We start from the raw sequence: 25266 nt of genomic DNA, 5'->3' as shown, positions 1-25266 counted from the left end.
AGATAAATAGGGTGCAATAGTTGAACACCACGTGTGAATAGTGTCCTTGTAAGAAGAGACTAAGGTCTAGGGACATGAGATGGCTAACTGAGTAAGAGCAATTGTTAAGCAAGACCAGACCTGGGGCTGGAGAGATGGCTCAGTGGTTAAGAACACTGACTGCTCTTCCAGCGGTCCTGAGTTCAATTCCCAGTAACCACATGGTGGTTCACAACCATCTGTAATGGGATCTGATGCCCTCTTCTGTTGTGCTGAAGACAGTGACAGTATACTCACATATATAAATGAATTAATCTTAAAAAAAAAAAAAAATGAGGACCTGTACCCAGCATCCATGTAAAAGCTGGATGTGGTTTTGTGCTTACCTGTAACCACAGCACTGTGTGGGACAGAGTCAGGAGGACCACTGGGGTTCTTTTTATGGCCATATTAGCCTAGCTTTAGGTGAGAGACTATGTCAAAGTCGAGAGTGAGAGAATAGGACCCCAGACATGCTGAAATTCTCTAACAATAAAAAGTCAAGGGATACAGAAGGGGGAGCAGCAGCTATGCAGAGCACAGAAGATTTTTAGGACACTTGATTTAATGTATTTTATGTATGTCTCCATATTATTGGACATATGTCATGCATGTCTCCAAACTCATTGAATGCACAACCCCTAAAGTAATGATGAACTTGGGGTGTTAGGGCTAGCAACTGTACATGAAGTGTGGAGTGTTTATGCATGAGGCTGCACCTGAGTAGGCCAAGGAGTATGTCAGGATATATTTCTGTACCTTCTGCCTCATTTTTCTGTGAGCCAAGACCAGTTTTTAAAACATAGCCCATCAAATAAAAGAAAAAGTCTATTAAATAAAAGCAAAGGGCTTTTGTAACAAAATGACAGAGACTCTGTAGGAGAACTTCACAATGGAGATGTGTTTTGTCATTTCTTCTCTGACTTTTGGTCAGGATCATGTGCAGAGACTTACTTTGTCATAATCTGGAGCCTTGAACTTAAGGTGTCACAGAGCTTGATTTCTTCTGAAGTCTCTCATGTCTTTCAGGTGTCGTTTTAACCGTGTCTTCTTCTGTGTATGTGTGTGTCTGTGTCCCAATATCTCTAAGTGTGTGAACATGTGTGTGTGTGTGTGTGTGTGTGTGTGTGTGTGTGTGTGTGTGAGAGAGAGAGAGAGAGAGAGAGAGAGAGAGAGAGAGAGAATTTCATCAACGTTTTGATCAAATTCATCCTTCATTCTCTTCCAACTCCTCCATATCCTTCCACCGCTGCCACTGATTGCCCCCACCCCCACACCCCGCCACTACCACCACCATTTCCTCCTAATTTCATGTGCTCTTTATAAAACCACTGGGTCCACTTAATGCTGCTAATATGAGCATGGTTGCAGGGCTATCTATCGGAGCATAGCCAGTCAACTAGGGGCCATATCTGAATGAAACTACTCCAGCAGCCATCAGTTGCTGAAAGCCCCTTTATCTCCAGTTTTGCCTCCCCCCTCGCCCCCTCCCCCAGGATGTCAGCTGCTTTGGAATGATGCAGCGTCTAACCTCTTCAGACTGGCTATTTTCATCTAGTAATATGGAGTTAAGTTACTTCCATACCTTTACATGGGTGGCTAGAAATATCTCATTTCTTTTTATGCATTGAATAATTTTTAAATAAGGCTTGGAATGTAGCAGAATTTACCTGTTCATTCATCCAGGAAAGGACATTCAGGTTGTTTCTGAGATTGAGAAGTTGTGGATAAAGCTGGTACAAACATCCGTGTACAAGATTTTATGTGTCCATGTTTTAAAGCTTTGGAGTCAACACCAAGGACAATGACCACTAGATTGTTCTGGAGAACATGTTGTTATTGTTGTTTCTCTGTGTAACTCTGGCTATTCTGGAACTTACTCTGTAGACCAGGCTGTCCTAAAAAAAAAAAAAAAAAACCAAAAAAACAAACAAACAAAAAAAACCCCAAAAACAAAAACCTCCTCAATGTGCCTGCCTGTGCCTCCTGAGTGCTGGGATTCAAGGTGTTCACTACCACTGTCCATCCAGAACCTGTTAGTTTTCTGATAAACTAGCAGCTGTCTTCCAATCATTCTGCATCCTGCTGGTTATGAATGTGAACACTGTTGCCATCACTGCTGGCACTTGGCATTGTCAATATTCTGGGCAACCTGACATGTATAGTGACAATCCTGCTGCTTTCATCCGCATTCTCCTGCTGACATTTTACGTGTAGCTTCTTGCTGCATCATCTGCTTGTTTTTCTTTCCTAGATTGTAAGTTCCCTGAAAGGAAACTGTCTATCTTAATAATAATTCTATCTTCATTCTTACTAACAATCCCAGGCATCCTGTATTTTCGAATGGCTGAATTATACAACCAGGAACCCGAGTATTAGCTTCTCAAGCCATCTAATGGCTATTTCCTGTTTTTTATTAAGAAAACCTTGGTCATGGCTGTTGGAGCTTAGAACTTTTTTTGCATTTTGTCACCGTTCTAGCTCATTAATTTTGGTTTTTCTGTGTGCTCTTTCCGTAGTTCCTCTTAGATGGCCTATAGCCACCCCTTTAGCTCCCATCTTGAATCACCCGGAAGCCATTTAGCTTCTGTAGCCCCTACACGGGTGAGCAGAGTTGGCGCCTACAGTGGGACACCCAGAGTCTAGATGTAGTGGAGTCAACATGCTTTCCCCCCTATCATCTATCTCTTCTTGTTCCCTAACAGATGGACTTTTCATTGCCGATGGCTCGTGACTTACAGCTCTCTCCTAACTGGGTACATTTTCTGTTTGCACAGAATGTTTCTGCCACATGCCTTATGCTCTGTGATGCACCAAGTACTAGCTGAAGCCTCAGAGGTGTGGTGCTGCCCCAGAGCTTTGCTTTGCTGGGTGCATTGAGGTGCTCAGTCCTGGAAGTATGCCTCCGCTGAACCAGAATGGTGGCTTTCTGGTTGAATCGAGCCAATGGATAGCAGAGACACAAGGGTGCTTGCTCACCAACCGGGTTTACAGCCCTCACAGCCTGGTCTTTCCTTTACATATTTCCCCATCACTGGCATCTTCTACCAGCACAGGAGAGAAAAATGTCTTTTCATACTTGCTAGATAAGGCGCCTTATCGACATTGATTTGATCTGGTAATCTAGTTTGCACCTCTAAAAATAGTCTTTTCCTTGACACTTCAACCACCTGACAGTGATTTCTGGCTTTCATTTATATAAACTTAATGGAATTTTAAAATTTCAGTGCTTGAGGAATGACATAATCTGTGAAAAGTACTCTGGCATCACTGTGACAAACATATTGGAGATAAGCACTTGAAGAGAGGAAGAACTTATTTTGGCTCACAGTCTCAGTGGGTTCAGTCTGTGTTGTTGGGCTCCATGAACCTGGGCAGAGTATGATGGTGGTAGGAACACCTTGACTTCATGTCAAGAAGAAAGCAAAAAAGGAGGAGACTGGGACTAGGTGTGACTTTAAAAAGCTTGCTCTGAGATCAAGAGCCATTCTTTCATCTACATCCCACCCACCAAATGGCACCACCACACAGGAACCAAGCTTTTAGCACATAAACCTGAGAGGGACACTTCATATCCAAACCCCACCGCCTGTTTTTTCATGTTTTAGTCTTTGGAGATAATGAAAACTGTAGGTGCCAAGGCTCCAACAGCCCAGTGACTGGTTCTGTGGGGCAATCATTATTCTAGTATGTCCTGGTGCCTGGTCCCTCTGCTTTGTCTTCTTGACCTCGTAGAGTGTTGCTGCCACTGCTGCTACTCTTCTGGTTGAAGGAAGGGCAAGACTGGTAGAAAGAGAATAAGGGGACAGAAACATATGCCCGGGTTGGATGTGGTTGCCTTAGCAAGAAGGGCTTTGGGAAACCCAAGTTGCATTTTGGCTACTGGGAGACATGTTCTTAGCATCAGATCGGCCTCTTTAGAACTGGAAAAGTTCACAGTTTTGCAATGAATCTATTTTCTCAGTTTATGTTTCTGTGTCTCAGAGAAATTCTGGCGACTTCACTAGAGTTACTGAGTGAGTCACTTTACTGTTTAAGATGATCTCAATATTGCTAAGAATTTTTTTTTAAAGTGAGTTTTAAAAATATAATTGTGGTGGTGTCTAGGTGCACTTTGGTGCTATCTGATGCCTTCTGAGATCCTACATGATGTAAGTACATATGGAAAAGGCAGCATGAGTAAGGCAGACTCTCTCAGCAAAGGAAACAGAGGAAAAAGGCCCAGTGATGCAGAGCCCAGATCCCAAGACTATGATGTCAGCCAAGCTGTTCTGAGGCACATGCACAGAGATAGGCACTTTCCCATTGTGCTTTAGAGATTAGTTATTGACGTCTCCTTTACAACTTGGGAAAAATCAGCATCATCTGATCTATGTAGGTTGCTTTCTCTAGAAATCATGTTTCCAGAATGGAGTGGTAGGTGAGATCTAACACTGAAGATTTTACACCCTAAATTTCAAGGAGACATTTTAGTATATCACAAGATGACACAACAGTATTTCTCAGTGGTCACAATGACTTGGAGAATCACAAGAACTTACTGATGGCTGAACTCTGACACAGTCCCACCTAGAGATGTTGGATGTGTTCCCAAGTCAGCTGGTCAGAGCTTACAGTAAAGGACACTCATGCTGTACTCTTAATACTTATCTTTATTATGAAAGTGTTTCCAAAGTAAAATGATCCTCATAATAACAATTACTTCCAAAGATCAAGAACGAGTAATTATATTCCCATATAAAAATCAGCAAAACACAGTGACAGTACATGAAGTGATTCTAATTGGCTAATGGTACACCATTCTACTTCTGACAGATGCTCACGCACTGAACTATCTTTAGAAAACAAATGAGGTTCTGTCACTTATCCTAGTCCCCACTGAGAGCTGGAGAAGAGAAACAAATCCCCAAATTAACCACCATCCCTTTCTCTGACAACTAAAGGCCAAGAAGGGAAATGACTAGGACTTGGGCAGAGGAGTGCTGAGAACTATGTGCACGGGAGAATCCAACTGGAGTGTGCTGCACATCTATGTTAATTGAGCTTTGAGAGAACGTTCCAGAATCATAATGTAACCATTCCAGAGCTTTGCAACTAACACTAAAAAACAAAGAAAAGAAAAGAAAAGAAAAGAAAAGAAAACAAAACAAAACCAAAAAAAATCCCCAAACAAAAAAGCTTCACAATAGATAGTTTTGCAGAGTGTATGACATTTATGGTCGGTAAAGAGGGTAAAAATATGAATGAAATCAATTTTTTTTCACTGAGCACGGAAAGTCTGATGACTGACGCTGTACCATGGTTTCCAGATGACACAAAATCCAAGAAACCAAGTATTCCTGGACCTGTGTTAAAGCTGTGCACACAGCCTCCCCTGCCTCCTGAAAATGGGACCGGACAGAGAAGAAGGGATGGGAAGAGCTCATCTAACAGTCATTAGCAAACTGAAAGCAAAAAATATGTTAGCATTTGGCTTTCTTTTAGCAGAGTTCCAGAAGCCTAAAAGGACTGTGAGTGACTGAGGTAAACAAGACCAGCTCCAGGCTAACAGAACCCTCTCATCACTCGCCAGCAATCCTGAGAGTGCCCAATTCTATGCAGATGCCATTAGTCACCCTGTGGCCCAGGCCTTTTCAAATTCTCAGCATTGGTGGGGGTCTCAATGCACCCATCTGCCAATGCATTCCTGTTAAAGGTTCTGGGTTAAATCAAGTCACAAAAGCCTGCAGGAGGCAAACCTTCTTATTTGGGTGTCTACATATCGCATTACTTATGGTACCTTTTATGTTCTTCAATATGATTTTCTTCATGAAAAGTGGCTGTCTTTGAGTAGGTTACAGGAGTTTCAAGATCTTTGGCTAGGGCTACCTCACATCTGCTTGGTGCCCCCTAGGGGTGGGTGGGTGCTATGTACACATAAGGGAACTACAGGGCCCTCCTCTTAGCCCATTAGTTAATGGAACTACAAGGTGATTGGTAGAATATTGCTAATTAGTCCACAGCATTTGGAGAACAGCCCAATTTCACCTCTGGAAGAGAAGCGGATCCTGGGAAGAATACATTTAAGGAAAAAGTCTTGTTTCACTTTAAGAACTTTTATGATCGTCCCTGACAGGGACAGCATACTTGAAGGCAACTGCAGCAGTTAAGAACCCTCTGCATTTCCTTCTTGCTACACAAGAAACATGTGTTCACTTTCCCCTCAGGCTGATTCTGGTCTTGTTTGATGTTTTTCTCATTTGGGTGTTAGAAACATTGTAGGGCTATGATGACTTATTGACCAAGCAGAAATAAGCCAAAGACAAGAAAAGTGAAAGGCAGGTAGGAGTCTTAATACTTCAAATAGTACATAAAGTTCCAAAACTTCACTTATTTCCAGAGGCCTCTCTGGGTATAATGACATCATCTCCCATACTGATAAATGGCCCTCATCCATACCTTTGGGGGTAATTCTGTACAATATTTTCCTACTTCAAATTAAGGAAACACTCAAATATCCAAGCAACTTTGACTTTAATTTACCCCAAACGATTAGTAATATAAACTGATGAATGGGTTGGAGGCCACCAAGGGTGCCCATTCATTCATTCAGAAGAGTTTGTCAGCAAAGACACAGGTGAACTTCAATGTCCTTTAAAACAACAAAGCCTCATTTTTCCTTAGCCCAAATAACAATGAGATTTAAATGCAAGGTAGAAGATTCAGACCTTTCTATCTACAACGAAGGAAAGGCATTAAGTTGCCCAAACTCAAATTCTACCAAGTATAGGCATATGTCACATCATAACAGGGACACGTTTTTGTCACTCTGTGAACACCAATGAGTGCACTTAGACACAAGCAGACAGCACTGCCTCTGTACCTAGGCTATGTTATCACCTTCTGGGACCATGGTAGCACATAGTGCTGTTGCCAAGTATATGACTCATAAGAATTTAACAGTTTTGAGACTCACCTACCATATGGACTAAAGATGTGATCTGTTCTTTCTTGGTCCCTGGTTAGATGCCAATGGCACCATCTAATGATAATTTGGGATATGCCCTGTCTGGCAGTTCAGCAGACCTTAGCGCCATGGAGTTAAATGGCAATCTCTTGCACTTTTACAATAAACACTTGAATGACCCACAATACTGATCCTTGCAGTTGCTCCTCTGCTCTCAACATCCAAAGGACTGAATCTGTGACAGTGAGCTGGGTGTGTCTTATGTGTGGCAGCAGATGCTCTAGGACCTGGGTTCTATCTCAGGGAGCTCTGTGATGGAGAGGCCAAAAGGGTTTTGCTACTCTCAGCTGAATCAAAACTAAGAAGAAGGAAAGTTTGTATAGTACATGGTTGAATGTATTGGGTTTTTTTTTTTTTAAGGACAGGAATATGGGTGATAAGGATGATGAGGATGAAGAATCAGTAATAATTTAGTTTTACCAGTTTTTGGAGAAACACACATATGCACACATAAATCAGACATGGCTATACCAATTATTGACTCAAGGCCTTCTACTTGATTTCCTACTTTCCCCCCCACTAAACCTAGGTAAGCTATGAAAGTTACTTTTTCTAGAGTCCTTTCTACACACACTTTGGTACCCTGGGAAATTTGAATGCAACCAGGAAGAAGGAGACATTACCACAAGCTAAGCTAATTAACAAGAACACCACTCAGAACTAACCTAAAGCTGGATTTACAAGTCAGACTTCTGAGAGCTATGGGTAAGATTCCTCAGACAGTGTCTGTTCTTAGTCTTATCTGTTCATTTTGAGAGAACATTAGACAGAGTTATTAATATTCTATTCCAAAAAAGCCTACAAACTCCATTTCAATTAGCCAAACAGAATAATTTTCTCTAGAAGGTAAAATGAAACAAAAATCAACAGACACATTGGAGACCGAGCCAAGCTACTGGCGTCAGTCAGAAAGTGTGCCCCTAGTTTTCCACAGTAACTTCTGTAGAAAAGATGGTTTAGATCTGCCTTTGATATAGACAGAATCAACTTACTTCATTTTCTCTACCTCTTCTGAATTTACAGATTGATCTTAAAGTTCTTCTGTGCTAAAGAGTGTCACATGGTTCCAATACAAATACACAGTGGTTGTCAAAACCATCTCACCCCTGGGAGGAGGTGCCCAGACATTAACACGAGATGGGTAGGCTTCTTAGCTTAGCTGATGACAAACTTTCACTGTCTTGACACTGCTATTGTTTTACATGCATTTGAGCAAATTCTCTAATTACTAACAATACCTCTAGTGTCTTATTACTGTTCTCACAAACTCAAACACTTTAAAGTTTCTACTCCTAGACATACAATGGTTTTGGTTAATAAGTCAGCAAGGCTCAAAACACAGTCAGTTGGCCTGTCTTCTATGGTAACAAGTAGACATGTTTCCAAGCTTTTAAAATTACTGTCTGGACCATACCAGAAAATACTGTTTTGTAATTAGGTGGAGGGAAGATTTAATATTGCAGCGAGAGTTCTTTGGGAGTCTTCTCTTAACACTTAACTCATAGGCTTCAAAGTATGGGTATGCTGAGTTAGTTTAAAAGAACAAAATGGAGTGTGGGTGGCTCTGAGCAGGACTGTCACACACTGTAACGTTTTGCTACTGGCTACTCATGCCCTGATTGGTTTGGAGTCCTGTTTTAGGTGATGTTTGACTCATAAGTACTTGTAATCTCATTTAGTTCCCTTTTTATTGAAGGTAAGGTGGGATCAAATCCTTGGCTCATCTGTGTGGTTTCCGTAGCTGCAGAAAAGTGACACTGGCTGCCGGGGTGTGTGTGTGTGGAGGGGCTCAGGTTTTATTCTTTGGTAATTTTCCCCACAGCTTTCCCTGTCATTCTCCAGTAGATTTTTTACTGTTTTTCTGGAAATAGCTCCACTTAAAAAGAAATTCATAGGAGCCCCCACGAGTCGTCAGAGCAATAAATAGAACAGACTTGTTATGTGGGGTGGATGCTTCTACAAACAAGAAAGTCATTATGGGATGCATTTGAGGAAGAAGGGTTAATAGTCTTTCTCCCATTTGATTTATTTTGCTCAGCAAAATACCAAGTCTAATACTAGACAGGGCTTTCTCTTGAAAAGCTGGCTTCAATAAAGTGCTTTTCAGTGAAAGAAGTCTTTGCCAAGTTCCACAAGACTTTCTCTTTTTCTGCCTCAGAATATTCTTGGCTTTCTCTTTTTTATTCGTCAGGACAGAAGAATGGGCTAATACAGTAGAAGTCATGGCAAGACCTGGTTGAAGTCAGTGGCTATCTTCGGAGATTCCCAGAACACAGTATGTGGGTCCCTTTGCATCTGGGAACTTGAGCAAGTGACATCGTTTCATAATCAGAACACTGACTTCACTGGGGGCAAAAAAACTTTGTTACCAACATGGTCAGCTCTGGACTACCTACCACAGAAAAGAAATCTCATGTTTGTGTACAAGAGACAAACTATTCCAAGGAAGTTTCCTATAAAATTCAAAGGTCCCTCCATAGCCATCTTCCATCTGAACTGCCAATTGATCACAAAGAGTGGCAACTAAAACACCTGGTTCATCCTGTATAGACTCACGTGGGACAATGGTCAACTGTATGAACAATTATAAAATGGGTGCAGAACAGAAAGAAAGCCAACCTACTGGGAACTGTGTGAGGATCTTGCATGGGATTTTACTTGCTCTAAGGGATAAAGTAAGTTGATGCTCACGGCACACTGGACTACAGCGTGGTAAAGGGGTACACACAGATGGGGCATCTTTACTGTCAATCATGAGCCCAGAGAATAAAAGGAGTGAAGGAATCTTCGTTTGTCGACAGATTTACAAACAAATAAAAAAATAAATAATATCCTAAGACAAATGCAAATACCGTTCCCTTGTGTCAGTTACATACAGCATGCCTACACAGAAAGAATGGATTTCTTCATTCACAGACAGGACACATGGCAGTACACTATTCAGAATGCTCCGAGAATCCTAATTTTTGTCTCTGGTGATGAAATATCATGAAAGGAACTGCATTTGCAACTTATTAAATACTTCCAGGAACAAACAGCTCCCTTTGTTCAGAACTTATAGTTTTGGGTAATTAATCATCCATTGGACAAGGACCAGTGAGGAGGTACCCATTGGTACCGCTGGTTCCATTGGTAGTTGTCGAAGAGTGTGGTTTCTTCCCGGGAGGCTCTGAGTCCTCATCATCTGAGCTAGATTCAATGTCACTCCGGTCATCCTTGGACACCTGCAGAATACAAGAATGGGAGTGTGACCAGCTTCCTAGGACCAGCAGGGTTGGGCATGCCCAGTAGCACATACAACCTCACATGAAGGGGAATTTTATTCACATGTTACAGAAAACAAACTGGATAAGAACAATGTTATGGTAGCAAGGTCCCTTCACTGGAAGAACATAATGTATATGACAAAGTAGGTTTTGAAGAATGTAACTGAGTTTAGGCATCACAGAACCTGAAGGGTATGCTCCATCAGGAGTGTCTAGACCATGAATCCTACCCTGACCCATAGTGATGGTGGCATCTATACCATGAGGATAGCCCTTTAGGAGTTGAACACAACAAGACAATTTATTCACTAATGGCCACATTCTTATTGACAATTATTTAAGGTTAACTCTCAATTACCATACTAATAGAGATATACACATGGCTCAAGCCATTAAAGCAAATCATTGCTCTTTGGGATTATAATTCATTGTTCTATATTTAACTCACTTTTTTTTTTTGCTAAAATTAGAATGAAATTTTGTTTTAGATATAATATAACAAATGGCACCAGGAGATATTCTAACGGTCCTCTAGATGAGATAGCTTTCAACATTTGCCAGGAAGAAATCTATTAGCCAGATCGTCAAAAATTCCTTATTATGTGCCAATTTCTCCAATCTTTCACTCAGTTTCATTAAGTAATTAAGGAAAATAAGACACTGGGATATACATCTGCATGTTAACATGAAGTGTGGAAAAAAAATTCTACAGTATGACAAGTAAATACTTTATTGATTTTAAAACTGAAATAATTGAATCCTTTTCTATGTAACCCTAAATTATAGCCAGCATTTTAACCTAGAGGGCCTTAAGATCTTCAAGTAAGTGCACTGGTTACTTAATTAGTCAGTTTTTATTTTGATACCAGGTCTCACTGTGTAGCCCAGACTTGCAGAGATCCCGCTTTAGCCCCCTGAGTCCTGGGATTACAGGTATGCACCAAGACACTCAGCTTCATCTGACTAATTATTAAGTTGGATGGCTGAAGGATCCTGTTGACCTGGCTTTATGAAGTCTGGTCTTTAGTGATTCTCTAGGGGCTGGGCTGGGAGGCTGTCTCAGTTTCCCAATGGTATTTCTGAGTTACTGAGGGCTTCTCAAATCAGATCCTCTCTGTGTGACTAACACATCAACTCGAGAGCTGTGGAATCTACTACTGTGAAGCCATTAGGCAGCCAGGACATAGTCATTTGTAGGTGTGTAGAGATGGGGGACAGTAAAAGCTGAAAACTACTGTTCCAATCTAACCAGCAATGGGCTAAAAACCACACATAGCTGAGCCTCACCCAACGCCCTCTGAGGTGAGAATGAGCTCATATTGACAAAAACCACTCAAAAACCAAACCAAACCAACAACACACTTAGATACCGAGGCAACAAATCACTGGGGGATAAGAGTATTTCAACTTAAAAGGCATGAGTATTTATGTATTTATGTGAAGTTCCGTTATATCTTTAAGTCTATTAGTTTCAAATTAACGTGCTAGTGTAGGACTGCAAATGCAGAGAGTATTAATTTGCATGCCTAGTAAGTTTATTCTAAATTACATTAGAAAAATCCCATCATTATGATACTGTCAAAGAAAAGGGGGGGGGGATTTAGAATGTCACAGAATAACCCACAGGAAGAGCCCATGGACAAGAGTAACCTTACTGTGTTAGGTTCGAGCATCAGTGGCAGGGGAGAAGCCCTGAAGTCAAGGCTGGGGAATGTAATTAGTGATCATTCCTTCATAAAGATGACAGAATAACAGTTAGAGGTAAAATGACAGGTCTGGTGGAAATGAGAATGCCATAAATACAAAAATAATTTAATCTATTGCACCCTCCATCCTTAGTTACTGTTATACTCCCAGGACTATGCATGCTGATTTAATCTGTGTCTGAATGAGAAGAAACTTTTCAAAAGAAACATGAGTTCAGGTTGGGCATGGTGGTGCATGCCTTTCATCTGAGCATGCAGGAAGCAGACATATGGATCTCTGGGAATTTAGGAGGCTGTCCTGGTCTACAAACTCAGTTCCAGGATAGCCATGTGTATACAGAGAGACCCTGTCTCGAAAAACTTAAAAAAAAAAAAAAAAAGGAACGTGTTTATTTTGAAGAATAAGAAGTCACAGGAAAAATGAACTTTATCTCCTAAGAAATTAATTTGTCAAATTTGTCAAAATACTTAGGATTTATATAGGTGGTGATGCCGAGGGCTGGCTTTATAGATCATGCCAAGTTGCTCAGATGTCTCCTGTGGAAGGAGCCGATTTTGTGGACCTCGCTGAGGACAGGGGTCAAGTGCTAACTCTGTTTTCTGAAGATCAGGACATCTGTAGCCCAGGACTCCTTTCTGCACTGCATGGATCAACTAGTTTAGTTTCTCTCACTTCACACTGAAGTGTTTCCATCATAGCCAACATGTTAGGTACCAACAGAGTAAAGCAAGTCCCCTCCTGCTGGATCAGCAAGGTTTATATGCTCACACAAAAGGGCAGTGATGAAACTCTCCCTGATATCTTTCATAGATCATAGAATCCACAACTGCCACAAAGCCCCCAGTAGTGTCAATAGGTTAGATGGAAAAAAATGCCTGGAACAAAGCACCTGAGCAACCCTCCAGCAGGCAAGCGTCACCCCAGAAGGAAGAGAAAGGATGAGAAACTTACATGTAATGGGTTCCACTTCCCAGCCTTCCAGGATGGCAGGAGGGAGAGAGCAAACAATGGAGTAAGAAAACAGTGTGGAGAATGATCTGGAAATGTCACCGCCCGAGACAAAGGGACTGAGGCTCTGGGAGATTTATTTAAGTCAGCCTTCTGATTCCATTTTAAAACAGAGAATTAAGTTTTGTTGGAAAAGTCACAGATGTATTTATTCCTTCCTTTGAGAGAAAGAACTACTCCAATGTGCACATGGCACCTAGCAATCCTTTTAGTGAAAGGAAATACATTATTAAATTAAATTTCTGCTCAGTATAATCAGAAAAGCTTAAAGAGACAGAGAGAAAAAAAAATCCACAATAAATAATATGTCATCATTAAATGTAAAACTATAAATATAGGTTATTGGGCACCATCATCAACAAAGCCAACAGAGAAACTATTTTTAAAAAGAACAAATGGGAAGAAAATAATTCAGTTTGTGTTTTAAGGTGGTTTGGGAAGAAATAGCACCAATTTTGATGAAATCAGAAACAAGTGACTTCAGAGGAGCCAGAAATACTCTGACATTTCTGGGACGTATTGGAGAGAGTGAGTTTTAGCTTACCTTGCCTTTTGAAACAGTTTTGCAAGCTATTTTTACAACCAGGTAAGACCAGAAGCAGTTCAACCCTTGTAGTAACAAGAGCAGCAGGTTAAAAACCCACCAGGAAGGATAGGGTCCGACGATCTCCCAACTTTCAAATAATGTGCTATTCAACACCCTGAGGAGGAGAAGAAAACCATTACTGAACACAGCATTTCATTTTGTTCTCAAAGAGGTCCTACTGATTTTGAGGGATCACAAGGTCAACAGTCTCCCCCAACTGCCTCCTCCCTTCCTGGGGGCACAGCCTGAAAGTTAAGCAGTTCCTGAGGAGTCATCTGTTGCTATTGTGCCCTGACTGCTCCATATTGGGTGGTGTATTTTTAACCCATTTACTGTTTTAAAAACTGTCACTTTTCAAGTGTGCACTTCAGTGGCATTGTGTAAATCCACATTATTGTGTAGCAATCACCACCACCCACCTTCGGCTCTCTTGCAAAACTCAGACTGTGGACCTATTAAACTGTAGCTCCTTACCCTCTCTGTCTGAAGCAATTTCTATTCTATTTTACAGAGGCCTCTGTAAGCTGAGCTTCTAGGGTCTGTTTGTGGAATCAAAAAATAGTGGTTATTGGCTCCTCCCAAGCACAGAATCCTTAAGGTTTATCCATTTTGCATCAAATATGAGGATTTCTTTCCTCAAGCATTTGTACACACCACACTTTGTTTACACATCTGTCCACCAGCAGACACTGGCTTGTTTCCATCCTTTGCCTATGGTAAATATTGCTTCTAGAGTTTGGGCCCACAAACATCTGTTCTAGCATACATCTTTTCACTTTCCACCAAAAGTGAAATCCCTGAATCTGTCCAATGTCCCCTTCACTGTCACCATTCATGGCTTTCTCTATGAATTCCATTCATCTTTTGGATTTGATTCTCTTAACAACTCATTAAGAAGGTCTGCATTGTCTTTCAAGTTGATTTTGGCTTTCTGTAGTGAGAAGACCAAAAACTCAATATTATACTGCAAAGAAAATAAAGTGGATCATTAAAAACATTAGTTCAGTGAAGACCACATGCCTCGCACAGCAGAGATTAGAAAATGCAAGAGAGCCAGGCTTTATCTACATGGGGTTACATTGGAGGGCTCTAAATTTCTAATTGTTCCCCTGGAAAAGAACTGACAATTGAAAGACATCCTTTGAAAGTGATGCCTTGATATAGGTATTTGAAGATTTGTTTCTAACAAAAATTATTAGGGTATAATGAAGGTATTTAGTTTTAAAAGTATGTTGGGATACGTACTTGAGTTAGGAAAACAAACCAACCAAGCAATTGGCTCTATAACTTGTCATCAGAAGCAGCAGGTGGTCATGACAGACAGATGCCATGAAGCATGGTTCTTCTGTCAGCCTGTGATACTTGCAAGTCCTTGCAGATTGACTTGTCATCTGGACCCGTCACTGTCACAGAGTCACATGACACTCTTCTACCCACATGATTTGTGGACCACCCTTCCTTCTCTCAGTTGCCAGAGGGCTGCGTTTCTATCACCTACAAGGGCAGCAGCATTTTGCTCGGGACCAATCAGACTATACAGGTACACCTGGCATGCACCAAGTGGCTAAGAGGTTGGACTGTGCCTGACGTTAAGGCAGGGTCCACTTACACAAGGCCAGAAGGAAAATACAGAAAGAACTTAAATGGTATGATGGGTGCCTTCAGAGAGGTTTAAAAAAAAAAAAAAAGCACTTCATGAATTCACAAAAGGAAACTTACTGTCACAGCGGCAAGAGGTCAAGGGGAAAAGAATGCACAATAACCCTAAGCGTGTTTCCATTCGCAATTTCTACAACCCATTACAGACTGCATCGAGTCTACGGTTTCATCTTTAATCTTGTCGTACTAATTATCTCCACAGAACAATTCAGAATAAACATACATGCAAAAATAATCAGAGCAGTAGCATGAGATTGAATTTAGAAACTCAGTCAAAGTAGTATTGTACTTTATACATATTGATACATTAATATTGGGATGAACATAAGGAAATCTATTAATATGTTATATTAATAGGCCAAATTGGTACAAACCTAATTATTTCAATGTCATCAAAGACATTTGATAATGTCCAGTTCTCCATTGTTGAGGGTGTTTTGTTTGTTTATTTATTACTTTTTAATTTATTATTACTTTTTTTTTTTGTTTTTGAGACAGGATTTCCCCATATAAGCCCAGGCTGTCCTGGATTTGCTTTGTGGACCAGGCTGGCCTCGAACTCACAGAGATCTGCCTGCTTCTGCCTCCTGAGTGTTGGGATTAAATGCGTATGTTCCATACCTGGTCATTGTTGAGTTTTGAAAATGGACTTCTTATAATTTTAATAAACATTTGAGCATTTTAACAAACAAGAGTGACTTCCTTTAAAAACAGAAACACCGTGGAAGTCAGCCTTAGCATTATTATTAGAGGTTTCCATTATTCAACATGGCAAGAAATAAAAAGATTTTTATTTCAAATAGTTTATGAAACCAATCTATAAGTATTTTAAAAGTAGCAAACCATGAAAAAACATTGATATAGAATAGCTAACAAATTAATTTTCATCTCTATTCCAGAAATTATGACGTGAATCAAAGTATCAAATACATTCTTATTTCTATCCTACATTTTGTATTTAGACCTCTCTTGCACACTTTGGGTCAGCAACTATGGCTAATTTATGTCTCTGGCCGTATTTCTACTGATGGAAGAAAAAGTCATGGGGAGAAGGGGGGGAGGGAGAGGGAGAGAGAGAAAGCCAGAGAAAGTAAGAGTGTGCTTTAAAGCTGTTAAAAAAAGTCAAAGTGGGTTTTCTTTGGTAGCTCAGGGAATTATACATACATACATACATATATATATATTTACATTCTTCTACTTTCCAAGCTCATGACAAAAACTTTTAAAAATACAAGTTATTTCTGAGAAAGAGTTTATTGGGATGATGTCGACACTGCTGCCTTGTTTGTGCTAAGTGGCTCTCATCTCTTGAAATGTCACTTTGCAGATCAGGGACCATTAGGTCTAAACAGTTAAGCACCAAGGCTGTCAGGGAGGGATCTATGCACCTTACATTTTCTATTTCCAGCTGCATTCAGAACTCCTGGAATTAACATGTTCTCCAGATGTTTGCTGAATGTCTGTTTATTTAACAACCAACTAAATAAGCAAGCACGAGCAATGTCTGGGATAATTGCAATACTTTGACTATAGCTCTGTTTCTTGACACTATACAGACGCATCAACTCCATGGTTCTGCACAGCATGAAGTAGCACTCTCAGCTGCAGACTGGGAGCCTGTCTCACCATTAGCATCTCAGAACTGGTGCTGCACATGGCTTAATTAGAGCAGCGTGTCAGAGCACTGGCTGGTGACATGACACTCACATTAGTTTCAGAAATTAATGCATCAGCTTTACTGTGACTGATGTCTCAGAGGTGCCACTCAAAAATAATGCAACTTCTCTGAAAACTGACTTGGATGCTCCCAGAGCCCCTTGGGAAAATACAATAATTTGTATCTATCTATGTATCTATTTATGAAAATTCTATCTATCTATCTATCTATCTATCTATCTATCTATCTATCTATCTATAGCTATAAAAATACTATCATCTAGGAAAATACTGTCTGTCTGTCTGTCTATCTATCTATCTATCTATCTATCTATCTATCTATCTATCTATCTATTTATTTATCTATCTACCTAGTGCCACAGGAGATTGGTAAGGAAAGCCACCAAAGAACAGCTTCCATTTTCAACACCTGGATTCTGAAAAACAGCAAATCTAGACTGTTATGAGCAAACTTCCCTTTTTTGGACAAACTATTAAAGGATGATGTCAGGATTTTACTCTTTCTGAAAGGTTAGGCCTAGAAATATATACTGTGAAGATGTCACTAAAACCCCCTGGTGACAGATTCCAGGAGAACAGTTGCCTCCCAGGGAGGATTGTTCAGGGCAGGGAAAGTGGGAGGCAGATGGGAAACTGGAAACCTTCATGTCCTCACCTGGGTAGTGATTGCATGGGATCTAAATACATAAAATTGAGAAATGTGTCCATGGGAGGGGGGCCTGTATCCTGAAGGTCTGTGCACGACACAATAAATGTGAATCCTGCATCTATAAAATGCAACAGGAGAAAGTTCTCTGTGTCATACAAAATGAACATATGAACACTATCAACTTGCATCAACAAGTTTTGGTTTTTGTAATTACTGTGGCGGTAGTGGGAGTTTTCCCCACATAGTCTCTGTTTAATGTACTGAGTCTGGGAAAATGGTATTTTTCCTTCTCCAGTAAAAGCAAACCTCTATTGGTGAGAGTACTGGGAGATAAGGCAGAGGCAAAGACCTTTTAATTTTTTTTTTTTCATTAAGGCTAGGCTCACTTAACCACTAGGTGGCGCACCAGGAGCACACAGAGCATGCTCACATGGGATTATTCGGCCAAATCAAACACAGACAACACTTGATCTCTAGGTGATACCCTTCCTACTAAAAGTTCCACCAGTCACTGGGAGATGAGGGGGTTCTTGTGTGAGCTCCGTTCTTACTGCACGGATTGCCTGGACACAGATGCTTGGAAGAGCCCAACGAATTCCCTAGAGATAAGCAGGTGCACTAATGACCACTTAGAACTTGACTGTGGTATGTTATTTTAATAGATCTTAATGAATTGTAAGAATATAATCCACATTGCCTTATAGTGAGTGACTTCTGCCCAATCTTACCTTTTATGGACACTTTCACCTTAAATCTGACTTTGATTAAAACAAAGAATTAGAATGTGGTGGCAGAATGCATGTATTTCTGTAGAAGAGTTTATAACGTTTTTGTTGTTGAGAGAAGCAGCTACAGAGCAATCTTATTTTAATAAAGCAAGGCTGTTTACATTTGTGTCTAGAATACCAATTCAGCTTAAATCACTCCCCTTTCTCTCTTCAACTCAGGATTCTGGAGGAGTTAGAGAAATTGCCACTGACATCTCATCTCGAAGAACCACCTCCAACAGATGAATGAAATAGTTATAATATAATGAAATACATATGTATATCTGGTATATATTTCATTCATGTTGTAACTTCAAAGTATGAATTTATGTTTTTTTATCTTTATTGCATATACTTATATAGACATTCATATATTCAGTACCAGCCATCATTTTTTTTTTTTTTTAGGTATTTTATTTACACTTCAGATGCCATCCCCTTTCCCCATTCCCCCCTCCCTTAGAAAACCCCTATCCCATGCCCCCTTTTCCTTTTTGCATTTTTACATTTTTTTAAAATAATGTTAATCATAAGCTTTATAAGTTTGGAATTGTTCAATCAGAGGTGTAACCCACTGACCAACCTAGATATAACAACTATCTTTGACTGGTGGAGATACATGAATATCTGCCTCCCTGTCTCCCCCCTCTTTCTCTCTTTCATCACCTAGCTTCTCCTCTCCCTCTTCTTCTCCTCTTCTTACTCTTTTTCTTCCTCTCAGTACTCCTCCTACCTTAGCTCCTCCTATATGTCAACCTTCCTGTTAAAATGAAACTTTTCTCTCAAAATACAATTAGAGCATAATTATGCCAATTTGTACCAGTGAGGTACAAGATAGTCCTAATACCCAGTCCATCCTTTTGTTGACTAACCAGCACCTCTGTCATCTATCCTAACTAAAACATTTAGTTCTGAACCTGGCTTTAGGATAAATGTCAGCTGACGACCATCCACTCAAATCTTTTCTCTTAAGGTAAATAGCTATAAGTTTTCAATCCCGTCAGAAATCCAGAATGACTGAGTTAACTATAATTGTGGGAAGCACAAAGCATAGCTTCTAAAACTCAGCCAATTTATAGAGACCTCTGAACACCTGGACATTCGCTCTACTTCAAAACGTTGGAGCATCTGTTCTTCAGCCTTCTGGCCCAGGATCATCTGACAGACCTAGTGATGCAGAATTATTAAGGGCTGATTACTCTGTCTAGGCAGATATAATCAGTCGACTATTCTGCAAGTGTGTCCTTTTCTGGACAGTAATTTGTCTGTAGATAAAAACAGGCAATTCTTGTCTAGTCAGCCATCATGTTTTTTAAGTACTCCTGTGATGTAAATGACAGAAGATAGCCCAGGAGGTCTTACTGTACAAATGGGTTACAGGTAGATTTGTTTTTTAGTGCTGGTTGAACCAGGACTTCCTACATGCCAAGAAGGGACTCTATTGCTGGTTATGTCCCAGTGCTGGTTGGTGTTTTACCAAAAAGGATGAAACTATGGTTCCTAGCTGTGGACAGCATCCTCTGCAACATTGCTTCCCTATTCCCACCAAGGAGTTCTATGTGGGTTTTGTGTTTCTGGAATAATCTCCCCTGAGAACCACAGAATAATTAGGCCCACAATGAACATCCAAAGAGTGTCGAGATTTCTTCACCAGAGGCATAGTCAGGGCATGGTCCCAAAGAGTGCCACATGCTAGAAAAGACACTTTGAAAGGGGAAATGTCCCTGCAGTCAACATTAAGTTTCTTTACTTCAGCCTGGTTTTGACATCAGGTGTCCAGACAGAACTCAGTGTATAGTATGTTCTCTGGCATAAATGTGTGTGAGATTTCTAAATAAAAACATAATTAACCAAAACTTTACCAATTACCTAACTAGCATGTTATGCTGGTTACAGTGGATGCCAACAAACAGGCGTTTAAAATTATATTGAACTTCAAATAGTGAATTATAAATTATAAAATTATATTGAACTTCAAATAGTGAATTATATGTAATTCACTATTTGAAGACTGGCTGACTGTCTCTTTCTCTCTTGTTCCCTCTTTCCCACCCATAGTAACTCCAGGCCTAAACTATATCTTAATTGGATTGGGCATTCAATATTTCAACAGTACTGAAAGGTATGTGTGTTGTTTCTTTCTTTCAACAGGGCAGCCCACTCACACTTGGGCGTCTCCATTGCTGGTGTAGTTAGCAAGTGCTGTCCTGGGAGGGTAGCTTGGGCGTCCGATGCCTGATCACATTTGAATAACTGTCCCCCTTGCCTGTCGGTCTGTGGCAAACATGGATGTGATTTCTTTATCCATGGCAGGAATCTGAACTTGAACCTTGGCCTTTGGAAACAGACGTACTGCCTCTATCCTGACATCGGATGAGACAGTCAGTCAAATAAACTTTGCTTTTGTCATTCCCTGGCTGGACTGAAGAAACCAGTCTTGTATCACAGCTTAGGAAGTCTAACTGGTGACTTCCTGGCTGGAGCAGAGGTTTTTCTCAACCCACTTTCCTCCCTGTGTTCCTCATCTCCATGCCCGAGTCCTCTTAGCCATGCTGGGTGTTTCAGCATGATCGAGTTGGGCCTGCTTTCACCCTGTGTGGTCTGCTGTTCCTTCTCTGTTGGGAAAGGTGACTTTTGCCATGTTCCTTATTAACAGTCCTTTACTGAGCAATTACTATTGCTAAAAGTGTCAAATATGTTACATACATCATCCAGTCTTGCTAGGTGTACGAGTCAATAATCATTGAAACGCTGTGTCTGAAACCAGGTTCCTGCATTGCACATCCAGTCATTTATTGAATTCTCACAAAAGGTTTTAGGGTAAATACTCATTTTCCTCCCACAGTGGGCATTCTTATCTCTATTTTTCAGACAGGACACTGAAGCACAGAGAATGTAAATAACATGGCCAAGGTTGGGGTTGGGAGGTGGAGCGAGCTGAGATCTGGGTGGCCTCGGGTACTGTGCTAGGCCCCCACCCCAGGCACCTCCTGCTCAGCTCATGCTCCCCAGTTCTCCTAGCTGTGTGCTAGCCCCTTACCAATTGTTTATGCTCAGAGCCAAGCCATCGCCATCCTACAGCAGAGGCAGTGGCCCATGGGTTGTTACTTGGCACGTGGGCAGAACCTCTCCTCTGCCTGTTACTGCTTTCTCTGGCTTCCAGAGAGACAGGCCTTAGTCTCATCCTCTGGTTTCTAATAGTCATATTCCAGTTTGTTCCTAAATGACCAAAGTGGGTTTAATTTAATTGATTCCACCACCCTGGCCCATTCCTTTAACCTTTAAATCTCAAAATAATTATCTCTCCTACTGACAATCAAGTAATATCTTTCACTACCACCTTGACATGGATATGAAATATTGACGATGTAAAAAAAATCAAAGACTTCTTTCTAAATTCAGCTCATAAAACAGGCATGTGAGCCCTCTGCTGCTTACTTTGATTTTCTCTTTGGAAGGGTCGAGGCCCATGTGTATCTCCGATATTGTTAACTTCAAGAAAAAAAGCACATAAGGTCTACTCTTGTAGAGATGTGGAAAGCTAAGAGCAGAGACTGCAGGGACTCACGCCTTCACTCTTCTTTCTTAGACAGGGTCTTGGCAATATAATTTACATGGGTCTTAAACTTATGATGTGAGTGTTGCATGTATCATGTTGGCCCCAGCATGGGGCCTCATGGAGAGCTGGATGTGAGAGGTCCTGGCCCTTTCAAGGAGGGAAATGCTGCTTTCTTTTCTTTTTTCTTTTTTCTCTTTTTCCCCAGACAGGGTTTCTCTGTGTTGTCCTGGCTGTTCTGGAACTCACTCTATAGACCAGGCTGGCTCGAACTCAGAAATCCGCCTGTCTCTGCCTCCCAAGTGCCGGGATTAAAGGCATGTGCCACCAGGCTCGGCGGGAAATGCTTTCTTAATGCAGTGTGTTAACTACACGTTGGCCACCCATTTTGAATTTCTGAAATCCAATTTCAGAAATCAATTTTCTTTTTGGACCCTAACATCATACAAAAAGTTTCAGGTTTTAGAGCATTCTGAACTTTTAGATTAGAGAGGCTCAGCCATAAAATTTATGAACCATCAAGTCACTAACAGTTTGGATAAGGGCTACTCAATCATTAGTAGGTTGATGAGAAATCACTAAATATTCCAAACTCTGGACACATGTCACTCATGTATTACGTAAGTAATGTAGCATATATATCCTCTAGTGCACACATGGTATCAGACCTGTAAGAGATCCAAGCTCACTCAACCAGCATGCTGGCAGGTCAAGATGGCGCACTGTTCTTAGCTCCTTCTTGCCTCATATCATGTCTCTGTGGTTCCGAGACTCTGACCCTTGATCCTTCCAGTTTCTTGGCTCTGTGTTTCACATGGTCTTTCTGGTGTTTCACTTGGCAGCACCCACACAAAAACTCTGACCTGTCTTATGATCCTCTGCTCTAGTGTGCCCATTGTCACATTGGCTGGCTTCCCAGAACACACCACCCAGGAGAGGTAGCATTGGGCAAACATCTGCAGGTCGTGTGGCCAGGAAAGAGCCAACTGCCTTTAATCTGGGCTACAAGAACACTTATAGGCAGTGTTCTCTCTCTCTCTCTCTCTCTCTCTCTCTCTCTCTCTCTCTCTGATTTTATGTAAGATTTCAAGGACATAACTTTATATTTTATCTTAGAGAAATATCTCTGAAAATCTTGGAAGTGCTGCCACCAAGATCAACTGTATCACAGGACTGTCATCTTGAGAGCTGTTCTATACCTTACAGTCTTTACTGCTTTTTCCTTGGCAAGAGAAATACAGTAATTATATAATACACACACACACACACACACACACACACACACACACACACACACACACACACACACACACACACAAAGAGTTAACCCTTCAGAGTAAGTCAGAAATCAAGCAGGAAAATATAACTAAACCCTAAACTCTAGAAGTATAAATACAGAGATTTTGATATGAAAAAAAAAAAAATGCCCTTATAGGGTTTAAGACTTTGAAAGAAAAACAACACAGGAAAAACTGCACTGAAGAGTAACAAAGACAGCATTCTGGAAAAAATAACTCAAGTAGTGCTAACTATTGGAATAATTGCTGCAGAGTGTAATGGGCGTGTTTTGAGTGTGGGCAGATGTGGGCTTACTCAGAAAGGAGCTGACAGTTTGCACATTACGTTTCAAGTAGAAGTCAAAACACTGTGTTCCAGGCTCAGATCTTGTGCTTGCCAGTTGGGTGCCTTACTATTCTTTTATAAACTTCAGTTTTCATGTCTGCAAAGCAAAGGCCTAAGATAATGTGATTACTAAAAGCTTCTTAAGCAAAGACATAAAAAGCTTCGTGGCATCTCCTCCCAGGTTTACCTAAAATTTCCCATGGTCTGATTGTTTCCCCCAAGCAAAACTTCCCCAGTGGACAGATTCATTTTTCTTAGGTGACTCGTGAAACTTTGAGCTCAGCCTAAGGAAGCCAAGAAGAAAGCAAAGGCTTTGTTCTGTAGGAGTAAAAGTAAGAAAGCATGCAAAGAAGCAAAGTGCAGCGTTGCATTTAGGAGGAGCTCGTGAAGCACTCGAGGACTTGAGAAATGCTTTATTTACAAGAGCAAAGCTTTTCCTACCCCTTGGCTTCATTACACTCTGACACAGGGTGGCCTTCTGCAGAAGGGTGCTGAAGCAGACTGAAACAGCTCCAAGGCTCCCTAGCAAGCTCCATAACTTAACTGTGGTGCAATTGCTAATCCCACCAGGCTCCTTGTCAGGGCATCTCCAGCTTTCACATTAGCAAGGCAGCAAGGAATGTAGAAGGCTTGCCAGGCCCTAGAACTCGAGAGTTCATAGTCCTCTCCTACTGCTGTTCAACCTAACAAAACCAGAAGCTATCAAAGATAGATGTTTATGATGTTACTGTATCTAACTTTATATCTATGTGCAAGACTGTGGCCTGGAATATGTAACTTAATACCACAAGACACACCCTGTCATAATTCAGTCCACCTACAGATCCACTTCCAAGTCATCCTAGATGCTTTGTTTTGCACGATGAGTTCAAACTTTCGTAAAGAGATGCCAAGCGGTGTTTCCATACTGAATACAGGCGTGTGGACCCCTGTTGAGCTGTACAAATCCTTATGGATACTTTTTGTTCTCCGGGTCAGTACAAGCCCTTGCTCATATTTAAGACATTCTACCTCAATATTAATGTGCCTGTCTGGTTTTCTTGCACTTGTTTGTAAACTCTTGAGTATTGGACTATGCCTTAATCTATTTTGAAAGCCTTCTCAGGAATGCAGTTACACTGGTGGGCAAAGAGGTGAGCCAATGGTTGCATTAATTTGAAGTGACGTCATTTTTTTCTTAATAGTCAACACATTGGTCAAGAGGAAAAAGATCTTAGGAACACTGATTGTATTTGACAGTCTGAGAAACAGTGTAAGTATTTAGACATACGGTGCGTATCTAAATTCATTTTGAATTTAGACATGCACCATATGTCTAAATTCCATCTGTGCTCTTGCCCTGATTGTCAGATGTCACACCAAGAGATAGACTTAGGGATACAATAGGTGGTCTATATTTTTATCTTAAAAAATCTTCTTTGTTAATTGATAAATAGACACATGATTTTGAAGTCTGTATAATATATCACAGCTTCTTAACTTGTGAGTCATGACACCATTTGAGGGCTTGTAACTAATTGAATGTGAAAAGACAAAACAAAACAAAACAAAACAAAAACAAAAGATCCCCTAAAACTCCCAAAAAACCAAAAGCAAGTGTGTAATGAATATGAGATGTCTCTGTCTGTGTTTGCCTGGGATTCATCACGTGACTGTACTATATAGCATTGGTTCTGAGCTCACAGGTCACCACATGCCACCACATGCACACAGTGCTACAGGACACTGTGACAGCTCCTCAGCT

At 40.8% G+C, this 25266-nt stretch overlaps 1 protein-coding gene across 2 annotated transcripts in view; it reads right to left on the bottom strand.

Moving 5' to 3' along the window:
* Nucleotides 1-4652: 4652 nt before the first annotated feature.
* Cers6 (ceramide synthase 6) overlaps nucleotides 4653-25266 on the bottom strand; it is a 248062-nt gene continuing 227448 nt past the window's right edge. Inside the window, exons 9-11 of one of the 2 annotated variants that reach the window (XM_034494978.2) lie at nucleotides 13550-13706; nucleotides 12949-12972; nucleotides 4653-10248 (exon numbers count right to left, since the gene is read on the bottom strand). In XM_034494978.2, the coding sequence (XP_034350869.1) occupies nucleotides 10096-10248; nucleotides 12949-12972; nucleotides 13550-13706 (334 nt within the window). In that variant the 3' untranslated portion in view covers nucleotides 4653-10095. The remainder of the gene's footprint in view (nucleotides 10249-12948; nucleotides 12973-13549; nucleotides 13707-25266) is intronic. The other variant, XM_034494979.2, reaches the window with a different exon arrangement.

This window comes from Arvicanthis niloticus, chromosome 2 (assembly GCF_011762505.2).
Source record: "Arvicanthis niloticus isolate mArvNil1 chromosome 2, mArvNil1.pat.X, whole genome shotgun sequence".
NCBI lineage: Eukaryota > Metazoa > Chordata > Mammalia > Rodentia > Muridae > Arvicanthis > Arvicanthis niloticus.
Note: the sequence above shows the minus strand (reverse complement) of the source record. Positions and strands in the feature narration are given on the sequence as shown.